Source organism: Alternaria atra, assembly GCF_907166805.1.
Source record: "Alternaria atra isolate CS162 genome assembly, contig: 28, whole genome shotgun sequence".
Lineage (NCBI taxonomy): Eukaryota > Fungi > Ascomycota > Dothideomycetes > Pleosporales > Pleosporaceae > Alternaria > Alternaria atra.
The window spans coordinates 3,477,501-3,502,934 of NW_025091326.1; the positions used below are offsets into that span (position 1 = coordinate 3,477,501).

The 25,434-nt window shown below is 51.7% G+C and overlaps 8 protein-coding genes across 8 annotated transcripts; 4 read left to right on the forward strand and 4 right to left on the reverse strand.

Moving 5' to 3' along the window:
* Positions 1–865: 865 nt before the first annotated feature.
* On the forward strand, positions 866–6,125 carry ALTATR162_LOCUS8162 (uncharacterized protein; the record flags this gene model as incomplete). Its single annotated transcript, XM_043315792.1, has 2 exons — positions 866–4,768; positions 4,818–6,125. 2 exons carry the CDS (start codon positions 866–868, stop codon positions 6,123–6,125), a joined length of 5,211 nt encoding a protein of 1,736 aa, XP_043171727.1.
* Positions 6,126–6,711: 586 nt separating this feature from the next.
* Positions 6,712–10,012, reverse strand: ALTATR162_LOCUS8163 (uncharacterized protein; the record flags this gene model as incomplete). The annotated part of the gene is made up of 4 exons (XM_043315793.1): positions 6,712–6,885; positions 6,948–9,465; positions 9,511–9,775; positions 9,823–10,012. The coding sequence occupies 4 exons, from the start codon at positions 10,010–10,012 to the stop codon at positions 6,712–6,714; spliced, it is 3,147 nt and encodes a 1,048-aa protein (XP_043171728.1).
* A 603-nt stretch (positions 10,013–10,615) lies between these two features.
* On the forward strand, positions 10,616–13,214 carry ALTATR162_LOCUS8164 (uncharacterized protein; the record flags this gene model as incomplete). Its single annotated transcript, XM_043315794.1, has 3 exons — positions 10,616–10,777; positions 10,826–11,522; positions 11,827–13,214. 3 exons carry the CDS (start codon positions 10,616–10,618, stop codon positions 13,212–13,214), a joined length of 2,247 nt encoding a protein of 748 aa, XP_043171729.1.
* Positions 13,215–13,551: 337 nt separating this feature from the next.
* On the forward strand, positions 13,552–15,101 carry ALTATR162_LOCUS8165 (uncharacterized protein; the record flags this gene model as incomplete). Its single annotated transcript, XM_043315795.1, has 2 exons — positions 13,552–13,654; positions 13,822–15,101. 2 exons carry the CDS (start codon positions 13,552–13,554, stop codon positions 15,099–15,101), a joined length of 1,383 nt encoding a protein of 460 aa, XP_043171730.1.
* A 1,439-nt stretch (positions 15,102–16,540) lies between these two features.
* ALTATR162_LOCUS8166 (uncharacterized protein) lies at positions 16,541–18,740 on the reverse strand (the record flags this gene model as incomplete). The annotated part of the gene is made up of 4 exons (XM_043315796.1): positions 16,541–18,026; positions 18,078–18,181; positions 18,245–18,318; positions 18,377–18,740. 4 exons carry the CDS (start codon positions 18,738–18,740, stop codon positions 16,541–16,543), a joined length of 2,028 nt encoding a protein of 675 aa, XP_043171731.1.
* Positions 18,741–19,614: 874 nt separating this feature from the next.
* Positions 19,615–20,472, reverse strand: ALTATR162_LOCUS8167 (uncharacterized protein; the record flags this gene model as incomplete). Its single annotated transcript, XM_043315797.1, has 2 exons — positions 19,615–20,077; positions 20,126–20,472. The coding sequence occupies 2 exons, from the start codon at positions 20,470–20,472 to the stop codon at positions 19,615–19,617; spliced, it is 810 nt and encodes a 269-aa protein (XP_043171732.1).
* Positions 20,473–21,057: 585 nt separating this feature from the next.
* Positions 21,058–23,208, reverse strand: ALTATR162_LOCUS8168 (uncharacterized protein; the record flags this gene model as incomplete). The annotated part of the gene is made up of 1 exon (XM_043315798.1): positions 21,058–23,208. One exon carries the CDS (start codon positions 23,206–23,208, stop codon positions 21,058–21,060), a length of 2,151 nt encoding a protein of 716 aa, XP_043171733.1.
* Positions 23,209–23,770: 562 nt separating this feature from the next.
* On the forward strand, positions 23,771–24,242 carry ALTATR162_LOCUS8169 (uncharacterized protein; the record flags this gene model as incomplete). Its single annotated transcript, XM_043315799.1, has 5 exons — positions 23,771–23,798; positions 23,847–23,942; positions 23,995–24,022; positions 24,084–24,147; positions 24,198–24,242. 5 exons carry the CDS (start codon positions 23,771–23,773, stop codon positions 24,240–24,242), a joined length of 261 nt encoding a protein of 86 aa, XP_043171734.1.
* Between the last annotated feature and the right edge of the window lie 1,192 nt (positions 24,243–25,434).

Consider the following 25,434-nt stretch of genomic DNA (forward strand, 5'->3'; position numbering starts at 1 on the left):
CCGAAGAACACGATGTTGATCACACAGTCTTTCCACTATCACATCTCTAGATAAAACCTTGTGTGCTGTGATGCACCTTTCGTGTGTGGGGATGGATACGGAAGGGTCCAAGTCCACATCTCTTTGGGACTAGCTTCGTTTGTGCCACGTGGAAACCCCATCGTCCTCATCTTCGTACCTGACTTTACATGCAATTGAAGGATGGCAACGGAACAATGATGTACATGGAACGATCTTAGGTCAGCTGCATCTACAGATCTACGTACCCCTGGTTATATAAAACACGGCTATCCTTGGAATGAAGCCTAGCACGAACCGCTAGTACTGGTAGAGGCTACGGGCTGGGGAAGCGGGATGCTACCATCCGATACCCATCAAGAAGCACGGATGGATAAGCACGCCGCGAAAGAGTATGCGGATCATCGAAACTTGACCCAATCTACCAAGACGGGACACACTGTGTACACTGAGCATATCGACATGTGTCTGCTAGTTGCAAAGGCCAGACCGTCGTCGCGTGCCGCCTCATCAAGTGCGGCGCCGGTATCCCGCTTCCTAGCTGCATGTTAACGACGGAGTTAAGATGTACCGTGTGGGCTCCAGTTGTTGATCTGACACAGACAGTTCAGAACCTCTCACAAGCGCGCCGTATCGGGAACCAGTCGGCTTGCTTTTCAGGCTGAAACATATCAACTCGTCGACTTGGGGCACCACTGGCCTCGACATCGTCATTGGCCCAGACGCCTTCTGATCGAGAGGAGCCGAGTGTGAGTTGGCAACCCTTGTTGGTCGAGATTGGACCACCTCTTCTTCCGACGTTGGCGCTGCCTTGCTTTTGCGCCCTTGCGCCCGCCGACTATGGGATATGGATTCTGACCAAGCGCATGAATATGCATACGATCCCGGCCTTTCGGTTTCACACTGGCTGCAGTCGACTGAGCTCGACCATGCCGACCAAGATCTGGGAACCTCGCCCGAGCACTACTACTCCGCCTATACTACGACCGAGCACACAGCACCTCCCTCACCGCAACGCGGCATCGACATGCCCGCAGCGCGGCAGCGGCAGCCCATGACGAACGGTGCGCGTACAACACCCAAAGCGACCCCGAGGTCTGCCTCTGGTCCTGCATCGCCGCCCCCAGCGACTCGCTCCCCTCAGGTCTCCAACAAAGTCAGAGCCCTGGCAGAGCGCTTCGAGCAGTCGCCCGGAGCCAGCTCAACCACGTCTTCGACTGCAGTGCGCTCGAGATCTAGGACACCGAGTCGAGCTGGGGCACACGACTCGGCCAGACGCACGAATGCATCCATTTCGTCGACTGCATCGGCTGCACGCCCGAGCAAAGAAGCCTCGTACGGATCGCACAAGTTCAACAATCTGAAGCCGCGAGACCGGCCCCAGCCTGCCCCAGCATCCCCTCGAAATGCGCGAAGGACGAATGGCAGCAGGAGCAGCATCGACCAGCACATGTCAACCTCGACGCCCAAAAAGGTCACCTCGCCAAATCGGGCGTCAGCACCCAGTGGGAGGCAGCTGTTTGGCGAAGTGCTAACTGGACAGGATGTGTTATCGCCAGGGTTTGGAATCCCCGTTTTCGAGAGCACGCAGGCAGACGCTGCACAACCTTCGATCTCGTTCAACAGCTCGCACCATGGACGGTCTGCGAGCACTGCAACATCAGCCTTCGCCGACGACGCGCAACCCACACCGCGCACGCAGGCACATGCGCAAGAACAAACTACACCACGGTCGCCCCAACGGCACACGCCACGTTCGAGGATACCAGTAGCGACACGTCGTTTGAGCGCGGGCTCAGACTCGAACTCGTCGACACGGTCCGTCAAATACACGCCAACCCGCGCAATGAATCACAGCAACCGCGCCTCGCCGACGAGAATGGACAGGGTTCTGGCTGCGGCGGCAGGCGCTCCAGTCTCCTCCCGAGGCACAGACCAGTCAACGCTCCCCGCATTAGCTTACCGTGGATATCGCGAGAGAGGGAAGTCGCCCTTGGGAGTGAGAAGCGGACCAAGTGTGTCTGCCGTCGTGAACGCCCCGCCTCCACCAACGTCGCCCCGCTTGCGCAACTCGAGAGAAAGACAGCCGCTCCAACCTTCGCCCGCATCCCGCTCGACGAGTACCGGCCCCCATGGTGAGCAGGAATATTTTCCACTTGCAAGTAGCTTCGATACGCCGCAAGAGCAACCTGCGGGGCTGCCCGGTGTTGCTGAAACCGAGCAATCTCATGGTACCCGTGAGCAGACGCAGCGCATTTCGCGGGATGAGCACTCGTCACCCTTGTCAGAGCAACAACATCTGAGCCTCCAGACGTCTAGTCTGTCTGTACCACTGCTCGAGCAACCAGCGTCAGCCATGACCGATTTTGACGAATCGCCCGTACTGGGGCTGCCAGGAAGCTTTGTTCTTACGCCGCCGACGGCGCATCAGGAGTCGGAGCACCAGCTCTTGCAACCACATATTTTCCACCCTCCACCACAGAGGCCCGCTCCTCAATCACCTGAGATGGAGAAGTCAGAACTAGGTGTTAGGGAATCAATACCAATCATGCTTAGCGAAGAGGAGCCACCAGAACCATGGGAACCCGATTCGGGGAGCTTCAGCGCAGGCCTCAAGGCTTTGGCGTTTGGGTACAACTCTGAGCAAGCACACGATGCTAGAGACATGCCATCCATGTCTCGCCACGATACGAAAGGATCGCTAGGCGATTCGGCCCCAAAACGGGACACATTGTATCCGGATGACTCCGCAAGCGTTGCTCCTTACCAAACACTTGGCTCGCTGACGCTAAATACCGAGACTTACAGCGTCGTCAACTCTGTTTTAAACATGTACCATCAGTCTCCCGTTATTTCCCCGGAGTTAGCCTCGGTATCGAGAGAAAGGGTGCAACAGGTCTCGCCCGTCATTGCACAACACAAAGATTGGGCATCAAAAGAGTCTACAGAGACATATCTCGCTCGATTGCTGAGTGATGCTAATGGTTCGAAATACGACAAGACGAGGCGCGAGCCCGAAAGAGTAGCGTCCCCATCACGCCCAGATTCGTACACACCACAGCTACAGCAAGGTACACCAGAGTCTCATGTCGGCGGGACAGCGATCATTTACCCATCGTCCTCGCGACGCTATTCACGGGAATCGGCAGGCTCTACCACCACAACCATCCAAGAAGATGCGTCTCATTCCGGCAGCTCTTCCGGCGACCCTTCTCACAATGCATTATCACGAACCTCAACAGATGAGCATAAGTCGGTAGCATCCAACCGCATTGAACTTCCACAACTTGCATGGACCAATGGCGGACTTGGACTTGACCTACAACACAGTATGCCGCATTCACTCCCAGCTCCTCCCCGTCCCAACTACTCACCACCGCCTCCCCCTGTGAACCCATCTATTGATCAACAACTCTCCTCTCGACCTAACCCGTACAACTCTACGCCGCAACAACAGCAACAACTTTCACGATCCATGCTCCACGACGACAAATTCGAAATGCACCCCGCTCGGTCACGTACTCCTGTCCTTCATGTACACGAACAAAGCCTCGAGGACCGATACGGTACTCCACAACCTATCGAGTCTACTGTTGAGATACCATGTGAAGCCGAGCAAGGCGAAAACGGCCAGCCTGACCCTGCCAAGCAAGCTTTAATAAAGCGATATCGCACCTTGCAAGAGCTGCTTCACACTGAGCATCAGTTCTGTATAGACATGATGATTGCACACAACATCTTCGAGGCGACCGCGCAAAACCTGATGAGTGAAAAGGAAAAGAGGTTATTGTTCAGCAATTGCAAAGAACTGGAAAAGTTCTCTCTGTCGCTATTTCGTGCCTTCAAGAAGGCCGCGAAGCCTATTGTCAACTACGAGATATCACCTCCAACTGGCCCCTGGAACCGCGACTCCTCTGACGGTAAATCGTATGATTCTGGAGAATCACCAATGCATGCTCGACGGCCATCTGAGGACTCTCCGGATCAGTTCGAGAACTGCACTCTGGAGAACGATCGATTGACCACGATTGGCCAAGTTTTCTTGGACAATAAAGAGAAGATGGAACGACTCTACACAACATACTTCCTTAATCAGGATAATGCCAGCGCTTATATCAAGAAGAACCACGGCAACGAGACCTTATCTGGGTGGGTCACTGCTTGCTTTGAGCAAGTAGAAAACATGACCCAAGCGTGGGATCTGGACTCTCTATTGTTGAAGCCTTGTCAGCGCCTGTTGAAGTATCCGCTGATTCTGCAGTCCTTGCAAGAGATTACAGACCCTGACCATCCCGATCTGCCAAAGATCAAAGAAGCCTATGAGGAACTAAGAGCAATGAGTCAGCGTATCAACCAGGCCAAGGCGCGTTCTGATACTTTCCGCGCCGCCGCTTCTGAAGGCAAGAAGGAGAAGAAAAGCGGTCTTGGCAAGACTTTTGTCAAGGCCTTCATCCCCAAGGTTGACAAGAGCAAGGCATATGATGAGGCCGACAAGACTTTCAAAGACCAGGATTACAAATCGAAAGAGCAGAAGTTTGGAGGGCACTTCTTCCAACTTCAGATCGTTATTCGTGACTTCGAACAGTACCTTGATTCGATTACGGAGCACTATCTTCAACTCAACATTGTGTTTTTGGGCTTCATCACTGTCTGCGAAGTGGCGCCATCTGTGTATCCAGAGATCGAGAGCACGTGGCGAAAATGGGCTATGGCTCATTTCGAGCTGCAGAATAAGGCATTAGAAGATCACGTAAGTATTAGAAGATCGTATCATCAATATTCAGCTAACTGTGTCACAGAAAGCTGCCGTTCGAAGCCGCGTTCTGAAGCCTGTTGGTGACCTCTGGGAAATGTGGGTCTCTTATCAGAAAACCATCGAGCAACGCAAAAAATACCTGCTGTACTACGTCAAGCACAAGCAAGCACTTGATCGCGGCGAAAAGATTGACCCGGACATAGAGGAGTCATCCAAAAAGTTCAGTACAATTAACGACACTCTCAAGCATGAGCTACCTCTTCTCTACGAAAGAACAAAGGGCCTCATGCGCACGCTCATGACTCTGTTCATGTGTTTGCAAAAGGATTGGTACAAGACTTGCTCGAAGAAGATTCTTCCGCTACTTGAGAGCGAACCACAGCACACGACGTCCCTTCGTTACGACCTCGAATCCTACGTTGAGCGTTTCCACTCAGACTACAAACCGATGCAGGATCTCGCGAACAGATTGGGCATCATCAACAGGAATCTCCTGGTTGATATCTCCAACATGACGTCTCCTGTTCCGACGCTCTCTTCTGATGGCGGCGCATCGTCTCGTAACTCATCGTCGCGTCGTACTGAATCTATCGGGAGCGAGGCATCAATGCTCGACTCAAAGACCCGCAATAGCGGCGGTTATGCACCCCGATCACATCCTCGCAGTTTCGATAACCCGCCACGCTCTTCCCCTGCAGGACCAGCATATCCTTCTCTCTATCCACCCAACGCATCAGGTCGGGCTGGCCCTGGACCTACATCGTTACGGGAAGCCCGTGCACTCAGTCCTACATCTGATAATAGTGACGCCACCATAGTTCGCAAAGAGCGGCGCAACACTGGTCCTTCCCGCAACAATCACAACTACCTGGGTCTCGATGGCGCGGTAGACATCGAGCACTCACCGCTGGGAACCAACGCATTCGATTTCCCACCTCAACTTGGTCCATCCTTCCTCTCACCTTCGCAACCCACTATTCACACCTTCTCCGCGCCCACCTCTCAGCCAACGTCATTACCGGGATCCACTCGTGCGTCGGGTGTCTTCAACTCGGCGCTACCCATGTCCGATTCTCCTGCTCGCGGCAGCGTCGAGGACCTCCCTACTACACCTGCGGATACCGATGAGCCAGAGGTGCTCTTCTTAGCAGCCAGTCTCTTCGAATTCAATATTGCACACGATCGCCGTGAAGGCGGAATACCATATCTTGTGTACGTGCCAGGCGAGATATTCGATGTCATTGGTATGAAGGGTGAGCTATGGCTTGCGCGGAATCAAGATGATCAAACAAAGACAGTAGGATGGATTTGGGAAAAGCACTTTGCGCGCATTCTACCCGAAGATGCATAGTTCGGCTTCCAGCAGTTCATTTACCACGACGATCAGAATTTGCTCAACTTGGGTTTTATTGGGGGCGTTTTCGGCGAATGTGCCACCAACCCAGCGGCGTTGTGTGTGTGCGTCGTTCCTTGTCCGTTCTGGTTTCTTTTCTTATGTGATTCCCCAAACCCATCCTTCTTACCTTTCGAACTTCGACCAAACTCACTTTTTACGTTGGCCTTGTCCAAATACGCAAACTCTACGACTGCGCCTGCTGAGGCTGGGAGGCATTGCTGGCGCCCAATTTTTTGAGACCTACTTTCCTTGTATGTATTTACGAGAGAGATGATTTACAACACTTTCTGAGGGTTTTGTTCAATCTGGCATGATTGATGTGAGGTTTGGTTTATATTTGGCAGTGTCCTGTTTTTTTTTCGTTTCTTGGTTTGGAGAAGGGGTTTTCGTCGCATTAGTGTACAAATATGAACATTGAGAGGGTTTTGAATGAAGTGTTGTTCTGCATTGCAGCTACTATTCGGCAGGTGACAGTAGGTATTTATGACTGACGAGTGAATTTGATGGACTGAGCACAGATCTCATGTTAGCCCTCCAGATTCTACTCCTCCATTTCCGACCCAGTTTCAGAATCATCGTCGCCGTCGTCGCTACCTGACAGATCATCGTCATCGTCGTCATCCTCTTCGCCCTCCAGACCATATGCGTCTTGGAAGTCGGCAAGTTGCTTGATCTCAATCTTGAAGCCAGCGTCTTCGAAGTCTTTCTTGAGACCCTGTATAGAAATGTAAGCATCGTTTCGACACAAAAGGCAGAAGCAGGCGAGGAAGAACTTACGTCAGTCATAATACCACCACATGTCACGACCAGATCCGTCTTCTCAGGCACAAACACACCAGCTACAACCTCGTTCAAGATCTTCTTGACATCTTCTTCAGTCACCTTGCGCACCTCGCGAAGTGCCCAATCCTGCCAGTCCTTGCCAACACCACGCGTAACAAGATCAATAAAGGAGCTCCTAGCGGCATCGACAACAGTAGCGCGCTCATCGACAAAGTCACGCACGATACTAGAGATAGCACCTTCCAGCGCCAGCTTCTCAAACTCCTGCGTGCCATTGCCATACTCCTTGATGACCGTCTTGGCTTTGTTGTACGCGGCAAACACGTTGGGGGATTTGGAGATGCGGAATTTGAGCAGTCCTGTTTCGGGGTCACGGAAGAAGTTGCTGCCGTATGCGAGACCTGTGCCGCGGATTGACTGCCACATGGGGCCCTCGACAGCATCAAGATAGGCGAGTGCAACCATGAGGGGCGGGAGTTGGGCATTTGTGTATCCCTTTGGTCCTTTGGATGTGAGAACTGCGAAGGAGGAGTCAATGGGCATGGGGATGATGTAGTGTGTGCCACCCGGATTGCGGCCGATATCCGATAGGAGCGCATTACGGTCGTCGATCGGGTTCACGGTTGGTTCTGGGCCGGGTTTGAAGGCTTCGGTGAGGTGTTTGAAGGTGGATACCGGGTTTGGCAGGGTCTCGAGGTTGGCGGTAACGAGGATGCGCATGTTGGAGAAAGTCAGTAGGTGTTTACGCAAGGCTTCGAGCTTGTCGAGAACCTGCTGAGGCTCCGTCTTGAGCAGCTTCAGGATGCGCTTGAGGTATAGGCCCTTCACAAGTGTTCCAGTCGCACGAACGGCTGACGCAGCATCGTAGTGGATCATGCGGTCGACTGCGAAGCTCATGGAATTACCGTCACGCTTCTCCTCAGGCACGTCGGCAAGCATCTTTTTGACAGCAGAAATGATGCGCTCAGTGTCGAACACAGAGTCGACGAGCATTGACCTCAACCATAAAACGACCGTCTCGAACTTGTCCGCTTCAGCGATGAAAGGGATGTAGATCATCTCAGAGCTTCCGATGTCGGTACCACGGTCCATGGAGTATTCAATGGTATCCTGCTCAAGCTTAGTGATAACCTCCTCGAACTCAATACGCTTTCCATCCTTCACGATAGGAGTGGCGAAGAAGTTGGTCAGATATACACCGAGCAGAGGCTTGAGTTCTGTTGGTAGTGATGCAGTTCCAAGGGCTAAGCCGAAATGCACAAAAGAGGTCGGTATATGCTCAAAGTGAATGAAGAGCGGGAGACCGTTCTCGTCCTTGTCAACAATTGTTTGAATGTTATTCTCCGAGGTGCCCAGCTTCTTCGCCAATCCAGAGCGTGCTGTGGTAGTCTCATAGAAGTGGATAGATTCGGTGCTTGGAACCTGAACACCGGCGATGATCTCTTCTGGGATGGGCTTGTCGTTTTCCTCTTGGGCTTCCTTGAGCTTCTGTGCGAGGTTCTCCAGTCCCTCTTCGCCCAGTTTTTCTTGTTGTGCCTTGACGCGTGCAACCTCATCTGCTTTGATCTTGTCTGAGAGTGCCTTGGAGGGCTTACCCAAAATGGAAACATGGTGAGCATCTACCATCCACTTGTTCAGGTACGCTCGCCATTCCTCCTCGGTCCATTTATCCAAGGTATCGAATACATCAAGAGTGGCCATCGCTTCTTCAAGGTGAGTTCCATTCCGGTCGCCAAAGACGTGGTCTTTGATGATCGGATCTTTGTACTCATCCATACCAATCTCAGACATGTATCGGGTTTGGCGCTTGAACCGATGGAGACAGTCTTTGAGGTAGCTCATGTCAAGCGGCTTGGAAGCGTGTTCTTTGAGGACTTCGAAGAAACGTTTCTCGGCATCTGCCAGCTTATCTGTCTCTACGGATGATAGGGTCCACCAAATGATCATATCGGTATGTCCTTTGCACCAAAAATAGACCATACTCGCAAGATGCTCTTTCTCGACGAGCGTGTTGACCAGGACTGAAACAGATGAACCAGCAAGGTAGTTGAGCAGTGTGTTGATGGCAGTCTCTCCAAGGTCATCGATGGTTTTAGGTCCCAGAAAGGCAATCTGAACCTCACCCGTTGATTCGTCCTCTTCTGGGAACTCGACTGTGTCGACGATAGTCTTGCTCAGCGGCGGAGTCTGCTTTGACTCGACCCATGGCCGCTTGAAGGGCGCATCGTAAGCCGGTACGCGATCAACAATCTGATCCTCGAACTTGTCTAGTACCTCCAAGAGATTTGAATGATCCACCTCTCCGATCAGTACAAGTCGTATGTTCTTGGGTTGATACATGTCTCGATGAAATTGGCGGATGCGCTCTGCGGTGGAAACTCGTAGATTCTCCATCAGACCACCTGTCTCCATACGGAAACCGTCGCCTTCAGGATAGAGGAGGCGGCGCATCTGGAGATCCATCAGATCACCCTGCAAGTTTTGACGCCCCTGCATTTCGGAGTAGACCACACTTGGGTCATTAGCAAATGGCGTACAAGTATTAAGTAGCACTCACCCTGCATCTTCTCCTTTGCCATCAACGTGATGTACCTCAGTGTAGCAGCCAGCATCGGTAAGCGTAGGTACAATGAGATGGTCTAAGTAGATGGGCAGTAGTTGGGCGAAGCCTTCCCAGCCTGCAGTTGAGAGAGTATACACTGTCTCGGAGACATCTGTCCACGCATTTGTGTCGGAGTACGATCGGGTGGCAATCTTGTCTAGTACACCCTTGAAAGGGTATTTCCGCGAGCCCATGAAGCAGAGATGCTCAAGGGTATGCGCTGGATCAGTTAGTAGAGCCGTGTTAGATACAAGCCAGGATACTTACGTGCACCCGAATCATCGTGAATCTCTGTGGCCACTGCAAAGTTGCCGTATACTTTGGGACCCTTTCGATCGACTACCACCACCCGAAGACCTGTTCGCTGCGATTCATACTGAGTGAACGTGGCGTCGGCATAATTTGCCTTGAATTGTTGCAGTTTCTTGAAATGCGACTTCTGCTGTATTGACCCCATAATGTCGAATTTGAAGGAGGGAGGGAACGTTAGAGTGAGATTTCTGGAATACACTTCTTCGTTGCTTAGGCTGCAGGCACAGGCCGCTCTGTCCGAATTGGTACTACCATTGTTGTGTTAGCTGACTTGCGAGACATATCTAGCAATGCATCGGTGCATTTGGGATGCAATACTAGCGCTTTGATCTAGATTTCTAATGTGATGGCAAGTATCAAGACTTACAAGAGGATAAAAAGAAGTACGAGTAGTAGGAAGCCACCCCGGATAAGGAACAAGGGAATGGTGGAGCGCAGGGCTGGAACAGGCGAGTTGTCCGGCAATAGTACTGCAGAGCCGCTAAGATTCTGCTGAATATACTACGTAGCCCTGACCCAAATTTGTCTTCTGCGATTGTCTTCAAACACACATGTGCTAGGTTCTTCAGTAGCCCACACAACTTGACCGTGGCGGGGTAAGTGTGGCGGGGCAGCGACGTACGAGTTGACGTCGCTTGGACGTCCGTGCAGCTTCAATGTTGGTCCTGCGACGTTGCGGCTGCCCTACGAACCAGCTCGCCCTTGTGCCCTTCCTGATATTGAAATGTCAATCGCCCCGTGATCACAAATGCCTTCGCAAGTTTCCGACGAGCAGCTAGGCGATGCGCTGCTGCAATCAGCCGCGCATGGGGCGTTTCCCCAGGACGAAGATGTCGCGTCTGCAACTGTACCTTCCAGCGCGCTTCCCAAGCTGTTAGAGGTGGTTGCTAAGGCACGAGAAGACACAAAGGTGTGTACACCTAGCATGCTTGTGAGTCAGCGCTGACTATTGTACCAGAACGAAGTACGCCAACTCTCAAGAGAAGCTGCTCCCGACGTCGATGGCTGGATAGCACAAGCACGCAAGCTGCAAGACGATATCAAACGCTCTCAGGAAACGGCCAAAGACATTGTAAAACAAGCAGAAGCTGGGAAAGAAAACACAGCTCGCGTCCAGGATGCTGCAAGCAAGGTCAGCCTGCTGCACACGGAGATTGCATACAATGAGAGCTTGGCACAAGCGGTAGAACAGCTGAGAGATATCTCGACATTGCTTGATTCTGCCCAGAGTGCTGCTGTGCATGGCCATGTCATGCATGCTATACAGACATTGGAGGATGCGGATGGCGCTTTCCAGAGACTGGGATCTTTCACGACCACGAGAGTAGTGGGTGTGTTGAAGAACAAGGAAGAGCAGCTGAAGAGAGCCATTGTGGAAACTGTGACGGAGTCATGGAACGGATTGATTTCGGTTGACAACACTAACCACAAGATCGCACTGCATCAATCTATCGAACGCGAAGCCAAGGTCGATATTAATACAACGGTCGAAGCGCTTACGAGACTGGGGCTCCTTGATAGCTTTGTCACCCGCTTGAGCCGTGATCTTGACAAAATCATAATCTTTCCCCGCCTTGCCATGGGTACCGACCGCGTCGTATCCGCATTTAGAATTCAAGAGGATGTCATCCAACGTGCAGGTCCGGTCAATGATGGTAAGGTAAAATCTACCTTGAGGATATTCACTTGCTCGCCGAGTATCTGAGCACGCGCCTGCCGCCCAGCATCGCCGTCCCACTGTCATCCAAAGTTATTCCGATCGTCGCGTCTCGTCTGATATCGAACCTCCTTTTGCCTGCTGTGCCATTGTCCACAGATGAAATACCGCACTTTCAAGAGTCACTCTCATATGTCTTAGGCCTGGTGGAGTATCTCGATGAGCTTGGCTGGTCTGGTCAAAATCGTTTAGCTGAATGGGTGGATAAGTCTGCCGAGATATGGCTTGCTAAACAGAAAGAGGATGCGATTGCCCGAGTGCAAACGATGTTCCCGAAGAAAGTGCAAGAGAAAAGACTGTTGAAAGGGTCGAGACGCAAGTCATTTCAAAAGGCGACGCGCTGCATGCTGGGAATGAACAAGAAGACGACTGGGCCGCTGACTGGGACGAGGAAGGAGAAGCCACAGAAGAGAAGAAAGAGACTATCGAAGAAGAAGACATGAGTGCCTGGGGTGAGGATGACGAGGTAGCTGATGACGAGTCGAAGGAGCAAGAGACCAAGGAAAAGCCAGCCGATGCAGAGGATGCCGATGATTGGGGTGCGGACTGGGATGACGAGACCGATACCAAACCCACTGCAACGCCGAAGCCTGCTGCAAATACGTCAGAGCAACCGAAAACGAATGGAAAAACTGCGTCCCAGAAACAACCGGCGCACCAGGAGGTCACACTTCGGGAGACATATACAGTGACGGCAATCCCGGATGCCATCATGGAAATCATCTTGCAGGTTATTGTAGAAGTAGACACGCTGAACTCACCGGAGCTCGTCAAGTCCGCGATCGCACCCGCAAGTGGAGGTCTATATGCCATTCCTAGTCTCCTCCTTGCGATGTACCGAGCTACTGCTGTGATGCATTACTCAAAAGATATTGCGAGTAACATGCTCATCTACAACGACTGCCAGCGGCTGTCGGATCGTTTGCAACTCTTCCTTCAAGAACAAGCTGAGAAAGATAAGACATCTACGTTGCCACAGCATTTGCAACCGTCCAGACGTCTCAAGCCGATGCTCGAATCTGATATCAAGACAATTGACGGATTCGGAAAGCGTGCATATGGACGCGAGATGGAGTCACAAAGACAAATCATTAGGGATCATCTGGAAGATGCGCAGGGCTTCCAGGGCTGTACTAATGTACCCTTTGCTACAGTCTGTGATGACGCTATCGCCACGACCATTGATCGCATAGGTGATGTGAAGCGACAATGGCAGAATGTCCTCTCACACAGCGCCCTGCTTCAGTCACTTGGCTCGTTAGTATCAGCTGTACTTACGAAGTTCATCAACGATGTCGAGGACATGTCAGATATTGCGGAAGACGAGTCCAGAAAGCTACACGGATATTGTGTTTCACTTGCTACTCTATCCCAGCACTTCCAGACCGAAGATGGTAACGGGGAGACGAGAGACATGGCCGGCATCTATACGCCCAATTGGTTTAAGTTCCAATATCTGAGCGAGATTTTGGATAGCAGCCTCGCGGATATCAAATATTTCTGGACCGATGGCGAGCTGAAGTTAGAGATGGAGGCTGAAGAGGTGGTAGGCTTAATTGAGGCCCTGTTCGCGCCTAGCGACCATCGGAGGAGAGCTATTGCAGAGATCAGGAGAACCAGTATGACATAATGAAAGGATATTGGGGGGAGCAGAGCTATGCTCCCTCTTGAGCAAGTTCATGTTCTGCTAAACATGTGATGACCCTAGTCTAAAAGCACTATTCTGCGTCGAACACAAAGTGCTGCAGGATTCCTTGACTGATTATAATAAAACTTGAGTAAGCTCGATAACTGTGAGATGTAGAAGTCCTACAACCTGCAATACTACACGAGCGGAGGTTTGCGAACGCCGACTGGTTGGTTTTCACCGCGCTAACCGCATTCGAAAAAAAGTTCGAGATCCCAAAATTTCCAAAGCTTCACAACTTCAACACCAACCAACATATACCTCCGAACCCGCCGACACCATGGATATCGACGCAACAGAAACCAAGGTGCAGATCCGTCTTACTACGCGCGATGCTAGCCTGCAAATCTCGGAGGAGCCGAACATTCTTTTAGTTCAGACATGTAAGTAGAATTATCGCAGGCCTAATCGCTTGTCGCGGCCTCCTGTCATGTGCTGCAACACGTTTGCGCATGCCTTGTGAGCCGTCGCGACCATAATACCGTGGTTTTATACTGCCAATGTCTTCGCAACTCTTTTGACACTGAGGCTAATGCAAATGCGCCCCCAGCTCTGACACGACACAAGCTTTCGACACTTGTGAACGAACTTCTACACCGCGATGACGACAGTCGCATACCGTTCGACATCCTGATCAATGGCGAATTTCTCCGGTCCACAATCGACGAGTTTCTTACCAAGAATGGTATCAATGCCGAGTCAACGCTGGATGTTGAATACACGAGAGCTTTGGTGCCACCTCTGAACGTCACGAGCTTCGAACACGACGACTGGGTTTCTGCCGTGGATATCTTGTCAGGGGTGCAAAGCGGACAAGAGAGAATACTGAGTGCGAGTTATGATGGACTGTTAAGAGTGTGGAACACTTCAGGTGATGTTTTGGCAACTTCCGAAGCTCCCAACAACGGCGGTCGCGTCACGAGCTTGAAGACGGCTAAGTGGTTGTCGGAGAAGAAAGTGGTGGCTGCGGGCTTGGACAACACTGTTCGTGTTTACAAGTACGACGATGATACGCGAACCATTACGACGGCTCTCGAACTCTTCAACCATCGCTGGGGTGTCGAAGACGTCGCGGTTCACGCTCCCTCCAGCCGTATTCTCTCCGCCTCTTCGGATACCACTATTTCACTTTTCTCGAGCAACGCAAAGGAAAACCCGGTTGCACCGCCAAACTTCCTGCCGAGCTCAAATGCTGCCTCCAACAAGCGACAAAAGCTTTCCAAGCCCGATCGCACGGTTCCCGCTCGTGGAGCGCTGGCTACGTTTAGCGGTCATAGTTCGCCGGTATCTAGCGTCATCTTTAAGCCGGATGATGCTACAGTCGCATACTCAGCATCTCATGACCATACACTCAAAACCTGGGATCTCCCTACTCAGTCGTGCGTTGACACCCGCACGACTGGTCATTCGCTTCTCTCTCTATGCGCCATTCCTTCCCGAAACCTTCTTGCAACTGGTACCTCAGCACGACACATCACATTGGTCGATCCCCGTGCGTCCGCTACGCAAATCAGCGTTATGACACTACGAGGCCACAAGAACGGTGTTGTTTCCTTGGACACAGATCCTTCCTCCGAATACAACCTGGCTTCTGCTTCGCACGATGGAACAGTTCAGATTTGGGACCTCAGGAATGTCAGTACAGGCGGACAGGTTGGAGAGGGAATGACTGGTGAGAGCGTATACACCATCTACAGGCAAGGACGCGATACTGCCAAGAGCCATGGTGAGGGCGCCAAGGTCTTCAGCGTACGGTGGGATCGCGCCGTGGGCATCGTTTCGGGTGGCGAGGATAAACGAGTGCAGATTAACCGCGCTCTCGGCTCATAAGGGTTGGAAGTCCGCGCTGGTAGAAGGGCCGTTACAAGGGTGTTCAGGCGCATATCGTAGATACCATTTTGGCTAGGGAAAAGTGTAGCTTCAATTCTTAAGCGCGTTGCCCTCCATCAACTTTGACTTGACTCTGGCGATGCTTCTGCAGTCGAGATGGGTCGCGAGGACCTGCATACTCTTGTGCAATACAGCACTTTTCCCATATAAGCAGATGCAATCAGACGGGTATCAAATAGCAGCCTCCACCATGCAGCTGCATTCCTTCATCTCGCCACATGCCTCTCTCCGCTGATGCACAGCGTGCATTCCAGTGCCCATGGCCCTCATAGTCTCATACTCCATACCCAGTCTAGACGTATCGCAGACTGCTAGTTGCGACCACAACCTCCAGGCTGACACATCCCCCTAGCACACTCAACTATCTAACCAAAAACCTTGTGCATAGCATCCCAAGCTCACTCATACCAAGTGCCCTGGCAACAGGAAATTCGCAACCCCCTCTTTAACTGCATACTCATGCTCACACGCCCCACACACCAGCTTACCCTCTTGTATACACGTCTCGAGCAATATCCTGTGTAGATCTTTGGCTGTCTGGCTAGGCTCCTCTTCTACTTCTTCGGTTGCTGTTGCTGGTGTCGCATCCGTGGTATCTAACGCGGAGGCAGAGGTAGAAGAAGGTTCGACAAGGTCGGCGGGCGTGGGTGCTGTTGTTGGTAGTTCAGGGAGACCGAGCTATAATTCACAGATCTATTAGCCTTCGTTTCGCAAGCCGTATCTCTCTTTTGCGCAACCAACGCGCAGACCTCGTGTCTGTTGTTTCCTTGTTTCCGCATCTATTGGACTGGGGGCGTCGCGTACCTCGCTGCATATTCCCCTCAATTCGTTCCACATCAGCCTTGGCAGTATGTTCTTGAGAAAGGCCAAGTTGACGTCTGCTTCTACGATTTCGAGTTCGGCGTCGCGGGGGTGTAGGGGGAAGGATGCGGGGTTCGTTTTGCAGGTTTTTATGGCGCAAGTGAGGAAGTTCAAGGTGAGGAGCTTCATATTGTGGTTTTTGATGACAAAGATCGGATCTTGCAAGGCGTTTGGCGCTCTAGGGTTTCGTGTGCTGTTGTGGAGTGGAACGGTTTGGTCGACAAGTTTTGGCCGGCGGGCTTTGCGACGAATAAATTTTGGCGCGGTTGCGAGGGTTGGGTCATTGGTGGGGTAGAGAGCGCTAATGCAGGGCTTAAGTTTATGCTTAAGTTCCCATCTGGATCGTCGTCAGGCCGCTTTCATTTTGCTTCCACTGAATGTCTGTGGTAGTTGCTATCCGTCTGCACCATAGATTTATGAAAATATGTTCGGTTCAGGAACAGTGGCTGTAACTATCTCAATCACATCACGTTGCTCGAGATAGCTATTCTTTCTACGACACAACACCAATACCTGGCCTACCACTTCCCTACATCCTCCAACACCAGATCCGTCGCCCTCTCACTCAACAGGAACGTACTGACCGCCGGAAATGCTCCAGGACACCTGGGAAACGCACTCGCATCTACAACACGTAGTCTCTCTACTCCTCTCACCCTCAATCTCGTATCCAATACAGCCAAGGGATCAGAGTCCGGTCCAACTTTATTCGTACTCGTAGGATGGTGACCGAAAACCTGGTCTTGAATCCACTCCTTGTCAACCTGCACATCGCGACAATAACCCGTGTCAAGGATGTCTGCAGGCGGACAAGGGGGAGAAACAGGGGTTACAGGCCCAACCGGTGCTTCAGTCGAAGCAAAAGCTCTGCGTACGAAAGCGACAGTGTCGAGCATGGCGTTGAGATCTGTTTCTGCGCCCTCGGCGAAGTAGTTTAAGTTCACTTCTGGTGTATCGACTGGGTCTGCTGACTGGATCTGAACGTAGCCTGCAGTGTTCTGGGGGTGGATTTTAACTGTTGACCAGGAGAATGTGGTGGGAGGGTAGCCTGTGAGGTTTGAAAGTTGTGTAGGGGGACTGAAACCGGCGAATGCGCCGCCTGTGCTGGCAAACATGAGCTCGTCTCTCTCGCCTTCGACCGCATGAGATGTTTTGATGAGGAAGGCGTTTGAGTTTGAGCCGCCACGCGAATAAGGACCTTCGCCTTTGTACCAGAGATCGAGACACGGATCGCCTGGTGCACCATATGTGCATTGGGGAGCATCGGGATTAGGCGCTGCCGCGAAGCTGACCTGAGCATTACCGTAAATAGGTATCTCGTAGTTATCTTGAAGGTTGCGGCCAACGCCTGGTAAGTCAGAGACTACGGAAATATTGTATTTCGCGAGGAGGGCTTTGGGTCCGATGCCAGAGAGTTGCAGAATCTGGGGCGAGTTGAATGTGCCACCGGCTACAATGACTTCCTTTCGAGCAAAAGCTTGATGTAGTGTGCCTGTGGTGGAAGCATTGCGGCGTGGGTCAGCCTTGTATACTGACTTGCCTTGAAGGTATTCGACTCCAACTGCACGCGGCTTTGTACCATTACCGCTGCAGTCGTCAAATAGCACCTTTGTGGTCAAAGATTCAAGCTGGAGATGAAGCGGGTATTTCAGTGTTCCATTCGCATTCGTCAGATTACGCGCTTCCAGAATACGGTCGCGTGGACTGAAGCGCTTCCAGTTCGGTGTGACATGGAAGGGTAGGGACCACAGACCCTCTGACTGGTCACGCGTTGGATCCAGATAGTTAGCATCGCTGGTGAGATAGTCCAGAACCTTTGCTGGATCCTTTCCAACCATTTTCAATGCCGCTTCGAAGACCTTGAATCGGAGTGTTGCGGCCGCATGGGTAGCACGGTCAGCGATGTTTGTTTGCAACCAACCTGTGAACCCGTGACCAGGAGTCCCTTCTTCGAGATAGTTATTATGCTCGATCTTCTCGAAGTATTCGCGCATCAGTTTAGCGCTATAGGAATGTTAGTATCGTCTTGGATAATGAGACTTGCTAACGGTTTACCTCCAAATTCCATCTTCCACTCCCTTGTCAAAGAAGTCCCAATCGCTGTCACTCGGCAGAAATGTGCCTGCTGCATTGATGATTGCGCTTCCACCCAGCGTAGCCTACACGTCGGTATACCAAGTCAGCATATCTATCCTGCACGGTTCCTATCCGACATTACTTACACCTCTCGGATAGAAGATACCCAGCCTCTCAGCACCCACATATCCTTCGACACTAGGATCCTTCCCAACCCAATCTATCGAACCATATCAGCAATGACTTCTGAAGCGCTGCACACTTGAGACTAAACTCACACTCCCCATTCTCCAGTCTCCAAACGAGTAAATTATACCTCTTCAACCTCTCCTCATCATCGCTATGCTTGACAAAAAAGTGCCACGCTACATTCGTGTTGGAGAAGTCGTTCAAAGCGAGCACCTGGGTGCGAATATCAAACGAAGCATCAGAGCCCGCTTCAACCAACAGAACAGAGTAGCCAGCGCGAGCGAGGTTCGTAGCGATAGTGCCGCCCCCCGGCCCACTACCGGTAACGATGTAATCGTATGTATTTGAGGAATTGGAGGAAGATTGTGGTGGAATACAGGAAATATGGTGAGGAGGAGACGCTAGAGCGAGAATTGGAAGTAGGCTGACAAGTGGAAGCGTGGAAATCTTCATGATGGAGAATGTTTGAATTTTGAGAATATTTTTGGAAGAAGTCTACGTACAGAAATTTGTACTTGTTTGCCCTTAGATATCATTTAATATGTTTCAACCCCACTTACTTTTCCTCCTCCTTCCTTGTTGAGGTACAAAGTATCTAGCATCCTGGAATTGCCAAGTCCGCCTCGCGCCTTTACCCGGCGTATAAGACTTCCTAAAGCCGTCTTGGAAAAACCTGTAATGTTCAGAGCCTGATATTCATTGGCTGTGAGGTTACAGGGCGTATGCAGGTACTTTATCTGATCTCGTCCCCGCTCCCGAGAAGCGACGGGATCATGGCGCCGGGCAGCGCTCTCGACGTTCGGGACATGGTTTCGGAAGGTGAATTTAGAGCGCATGATTGCGATTGTATTGTGTCTGGTAGACACATGGTTAGAATAGGACAAGCTCGCTATTGCGGAAAGAGTAGGCGTCGTTCAGAAATTCAGCTGCAGGTTGTGAATCAAGGTGTTGTCTGAATAAGCATTTTGTCAATTAACCGCATGCAGGCCCCTGACGATTCAGAATTTCGATAAAAGTTCAGCCTGCGTATTTAGAATAGCTCTTTCTGATATATGGTCAGCAAGTTAATACCATGTCGGTAACGACTTTCTCCGTCCAAGGTATAGATCGTATAATCTGACTGGAAAACAAGGCTTTGATATCTGCTGACGAAGTGACGTAGACACGCAACACCCAAATCGTGACCCTAGGGGCCAATGAAGTCGTACAAGTCTTGTTCACATTACATGTCGTATCATTCTATCGCCAGTGTGATCGATTCCAAATCGGACGAAGCTACTATGCCGTCTAGAAATTATCGAAATCATCCTGAATGTGTGTAATACCACTACTGGAAGCTCTTCAACAGCTCCTGCAGCTGCGCATAGGTATCGTCTGGGTTCTTGACCTTGTGTCCGATAGTCCGCTGGTCGCTGTAGATCTCCCAGTCATTTCCACCCTCGTAGGCCTTGTCACCAAAGAAGTGAATCTTGTCGTAGACGACACCAGAGAGTCCTTTCTCCGCCTCAATGTGTCGCAGGCAGTAGGTCTTGTCCCAACCAGTGGGGAATACGTCGAAAGAGATCTGACCACCAATGGAGTATGTAAGGCCGTAGTCAGGGAACGCTTCCTTGAGCTTCGCGACCATGGTTTCCCTGATCTTGTGTTCGAGATCGTACTTTTGGTATTCGTTACGTTCTTCGGTAGATGCGTTACGGCCGATGGGAGAGACGTTGATCATGCCGTTGCGGAACTCGATAAAGGTGCCGCGCTTGATGGGAATGTCGAGATCGGCGATGTAGTGGAGAATCCTATAATCTTAGATTAGCGACGCTTTGCAGCCTGTTATAGTCACATACCACTTGGCAAGGGCCTTGTATCTGTCCTCACCGATCCATGTGATGAAGCTCTGGCTAGCCAGTACCTCACCCATACGGATGGCAGTGAGACCGTTCTCGGCGAAGCAGAAATCGAACAGCGAGGTGACATCTACGGGCCCGCCAAGCTGTTCCTGCTGCTTGACGAGGTTGGAGCCGCCAACGAAACCGATAGCGCACTTGTGACGAAGTTCCGAGAGTAGTTGCAGCATCTGGGGAGTGACGAGCTGACGGGGCTTTGTGAGTGTGTCATCGACATCGAAGAGAAGGACAGTGTTCTTGACCGGACGCTGGTCGAGGGGAGGGTAAACTGCTGCTGCGGCGGCCATGGTGGACGTCTTGTTTTGTAGTCCTTCAATGAGCTTCAATGGGACAAATATGCAAATCAAAGACACTCAATTGGAGTGATGGAAGACGTCAAAGTATTCGGATGTGTAGCAAGAGCGCAAGGGCCGCCTGTCTTGATATATTTCGGAGGGGTTCCTGCAGGGGTGGCTGATCCTCACCGCAGTTTCGCGTTGGCACGCGTGGGGTTGAGTTAGTGCGTGCCTGGACCCTGACTTGGTTTGCACTGCATGGTACCTGCACGAGTACGACTACACGGGAATATTGATATGTGTTCACTAAGCTTCTGGACATGAATCACGCTAGCCTGGTGTTTCGTATGTATCGAAGATGTGTCCTCGTAGACGCTGCTAGGCCATGGACGCACAACGCTGAGCCACCTTGCGTTGACAGAAGCGGAATGGCTTCCGCGCAAGACGTGTCCGAACCTCTACATGCAAATGGACATCACATGAACACGAAGAGAACACGTACCACTGAACAAGCCACCAGCCTTCTAGGCACATATCTGGTTCCTTCACATTCAACACTCTCTAAGAATAGGTTTTTCATTGGATAGCTCGTGTTATTCATTTCAACGCATCCACTTCCTCTGCCAACGCCCTCCATCGTCCCTTTCGCATCCCTGAAGGCATTGCTAGTAACACATTTCTGAGAGACTCCTGGTTGTATTCGAGTCTCTCCAATGTGACTGCCTGCAAGATATAGTTTGCAACTGTATTACATGAGAGCGGCGGATCTCGCAAAATTTGTGCCATCTTGTCAACCGGGAGTTTCTGATGATACCACATATGATAAGCGCGAAGGTGCGTCACGGTTGCACGTATACGCGAGGGTGCCGTCGAGGTAGGCGATGGGATGGTCAGTCGAAGATGCTCTTGCGCCCATATTGTTGCCAGGTTGTATTCAGGTGTTCGTGATGGTTCGTCTAGCAGGCCGATGTCTGATTGTGGTGTTGTATGCTCTGATACCGGGTCGTTCACGTCTTCCGTCAACCTTCCACTATCGTCCAGGGTCATGCGTCCAAGTGCTTCTTCAAGTGCTGGGTCTGCGTATTCATCGTCGGCATCAATTTGCCTCTGGTGTGAGACATCATTGTCTTGCTTCTTGGGATGCACAACATAGTTTTCAGAGGATTCAGTAGACACTGATTCAGCATCTTCTTCCTGTGATGTCCTTGGCAGCTCAGGGTATCCGGGATCAGTGCTATCGAGCCAGGAGAGGTTCATTCGGCCAACTCGCTTTTGTCGAGCAACCCCCCGTTCAGCTCCCATATCCTCAGTATTTTCTAAAATGCTGTTCGCAGTGGGTTCGGATGCGCAAGTCCTGTTCGCTCCGTCTGTGGAGGCAGTTGTTGACTTTGCATATGATGGTTCTTCGAGTTGATAGCTGTCAGTGAGTTCTTCAGTTGCTGTCTCATAACCCTCGGCATCTTCTTCGTCTTCTTGTTGCTCTTCAGCAATATCAACTGAGGACTTTACAACTGTGTCTGCGACCTCTTTGGAACTTTTCATCCTCTTACGGGGTTCCTTGGACCTGGGTGTAAGCTTATTGTCGAAATCGCAAAGAGCCACTGGGGGAGGAGTCGGCTTCATTCGCGTCCTTTTCCATTCAAGCATATGATAGAGACGGAATCCAGCATATGCATCGGCGGCTGCGTAGTGTATCTGCTGCACATTCAGAGGAAGACTCCAGTCACTTTCTCGAACGCTGGAGGTTGTCTCGAGATCATCGACTAGTCGCTCGCCCTTGTACAAGGGCAATTGGAGGTGCTGCAGCACCTGAGACGCGAGATTGACAAGTCTATGTGAGACTTTGCTAGGGTCGACCTCGTACCACTCGACTAGATTATGCAAGCGACTCAGCTCGAAGACACCTTGAGCTTGGATATTGAGGTACTTCTCCAGACGCTTGAAGTCACCCTTGACAGCCACACCTACTTTGTAGATATCCGGCGATTCGAGAACAGCCTTGAGACTAGGTGGCATAAGCTGCTCCACTTTAGTTCCAGAGAAAAGCGACAGGTGAAAGAGAGCAACTCGATCTTCGCACGCTAGCTGAATCAATGAAGTATTCTGCTTGATCGAATACGGATTTCCACGAGGCTTCCACTCAATATCGAAGCCCACTACTTTCTCTTGTAAGAAGTATTTGGCTACCCTTTCAGCAACGTCAAAGGATTTGCAATAATGGGTCGAGAGCGATTCGCCATCAGGTCCTTGGTAGAGTCTCGCACTCCAATAACTGTCACGTGTGTTGGGAGTGGCAAGCATTGCAGCACGCAACTTCTCCTCTGGAATCTGATATGCAAGAGAGACGTATTCTTTTTCGTCGTCGTCTTCCTCCTCGTCCTTGGACTCAGTCTCTGACTGGGATGAGACACCGTTAGAGTCTTCACTCTCTGAGGCATCTTCTACAGTAACTCCCCCGTTTTGCCCCGTAGTATCTCTTGCTTCGTTTTTAGTGTGCGGAGAGGGGTCGTCTGTGCGAGTCGTCGCAGCTGATTCGTCTATACGTGTACATGTAGTCTCGGCGGCTTCAGGGATAGAGTCTGACTTGGGCGCTTCAGCCGTCGCTGTTGTCGCAAAGCGTAGTCCATGAGCTGGATTCCAAAGTCCCACTCGCTGGGATCGGTCAGTGCTTAGTGCTGGAGGAGTCTCAGCGGATCGTACGTGTAGCGTGGCCGGTGCCTGACGTAGGCGATGGGGTTTTCCAGCCATGGGTACTGCCTCTTTGGAACTGAGCTGGCTCACTAAAGGTTGTAGTCCCGCGGTGGGAGTCTGGTAGATCCTTCTAGGAAAGTTGTCGTTTCTAGTAACAGGCCGTCCTCGCTTCCAGCGGCAGGTCGAGGTGGGTGAGGTAATGGGTGTTGAGCATAGCGGGGTGGTGTGCATCGCTCTGCGCTCTCCAATATACGACGTATGCGAGGCGTGTGTAGAGCGCTCTACAGAGGGTAGGGTGTTGGCGAGTGTCTCATGGCAAACACGTCGCGGGGCATCTGACGCGCTCAGCAGAGAGGCGCGTCGATGGAAGAGCATAACACTCCATGGTAGTGCTCCCACTAGGTACCGGCAGGAGAGGATAGTCGCCACGGATGCGGGTCGATTGGGTGGACAGGATGTTTGCTGTTTCACGAGCATTGGTTGGCTAGCGCGTCGCCTGTGGAAGATGGTCTTGAACGCCAAGATATCGAATCCAATCATCACCTTGATCCTACCTGCGCCTCAAACACGACATCTAAATTCAACGACCGATACGCAGCCTACAACAAAACACGCCGCCATGTCGCTCGAGAACCTTCTTCCGCTTGGTAAGTCTTGGTTGCAAGCGAGTGTCTGTTCATGGCTAATTACGGTAGAACTCATCGACAAATGCGTGGGTTCGCAGATTTGGGTCATCATGAACGGTGGGAAAGAATTCACGGGGAAGCTGGTTGGTTTCGATGACTACGTTAGTAAGTGTGCTTGAGAGAGACAACGTGGACGGAACCATTCTAACGAGAACAGACATGGTCTTGGAGAACGTAACGGAGATGTGCGTAGCTTCAAGGTTCTTTGGTGTTCGACATGGACATGTCCAACTGACACGAAGACAGTGACCCGGTAGAGGGAAGCGTCCAGCTGCCCAAAATCTTATTGAACGGCAACAACATCTGCATGGTATGGGACGCCCTGTCTAGTTTCTACGCCACCAGTATTGACATTTCCAGATGGTGCCCGGAGGAGATGGGCAGACTGTACTGGAGGACGAGTAGGGCCGATGTGAGCCAACAAATGCAGCGTGGTATGATTGCAAACCACATTGCGACGACGACACGGCCACCAGTGCGGTTGGTGCGTCTAGCCCGGCATTGTCTGCTGCCGAGGTTGAACATGTCACGAGGCGACGTGGATGAAAAGGCGGACGAACCGTCGGTCGCGATGCTCACGCTGGGTTGATTTAAGGCGGTTCTGATGACGCCCAGGGCCCAGAATTCCATCATCACGAAGCTTCAGATGAGACATAGCGCAATGTATTCATGGATGAGTGCCCGTCCGTCATACTCACGTGCGTGCTGTAGCCAAGGATAGCGTTGCTTCAACAGGAAATGGGCAATGTTCCGCTCCGCTGTTAATGCTGAGTTGGCGGAAGTGGGTGCCCAGCTGCCCTTCCCGCCCCTTGCAGCGCGTTGATCAGCCCGATAGTAAGTTGCGCGTGTAGTGACTGTGATGGGTCGACAATGTGCAACAGTGTCAACTGCAAGGCCTTGTCGCGTGTTGAGGCTTGGAAATTTCAATCGCCGATGCAGTCCATCTTGAGCGTTTACGGGTTTTGGTCGTTCGCACAAGACGCCGCCATCTGCGTCTCATCGCAGATCGAATGTCTGGTGTTCGCTTAGTTCGAGAAACAGGCCATGCCGTCGCACCAGGCATGGTCGTGAGGATGCCCGCCTGTTCGGCTGTTCAGCGGCGTTTACGTCGTTCCGCGGCGTGTTGGTGAAGTGCTCCAATATGACAAGGCAAATGCATCCATGTCAGCTTAACGTCATTCTCTCCATGGACATGCATGGACACGCCAGGTGGAGGAGGAGGGGTTACGAAATTGCAATTGCGGACCACCGTCAGCGCAGATAGCAGACCAGGTCGTCGCCGGCTCCTGCGAATCGGCCCTACTGTAGGTACCGGCGTTTCGTCGATCGTGCCTTTGTCTGAGATGTTCTGTAGACTTGAAAGCATCACCCGCACGCCCTCGCAGCCTATCAGCCCGCGCCATATCCTAGAGGAGATTCCGCATTAGTGTGCTCCCCGTGAGGAAGAGGTGGCTGGAGCGTTCCCTTGGTCGTCCCGTGTTCGCGCTCGCTGGCTGTCCGTTGCGTCGATTGCCCTGCTCTGATCTCGAGAGCCCTGGGCCGGGGCCCTAGAAGGTATTGCTTGCACAGTCACACAGCATTATTTTCTTGCGTCTTT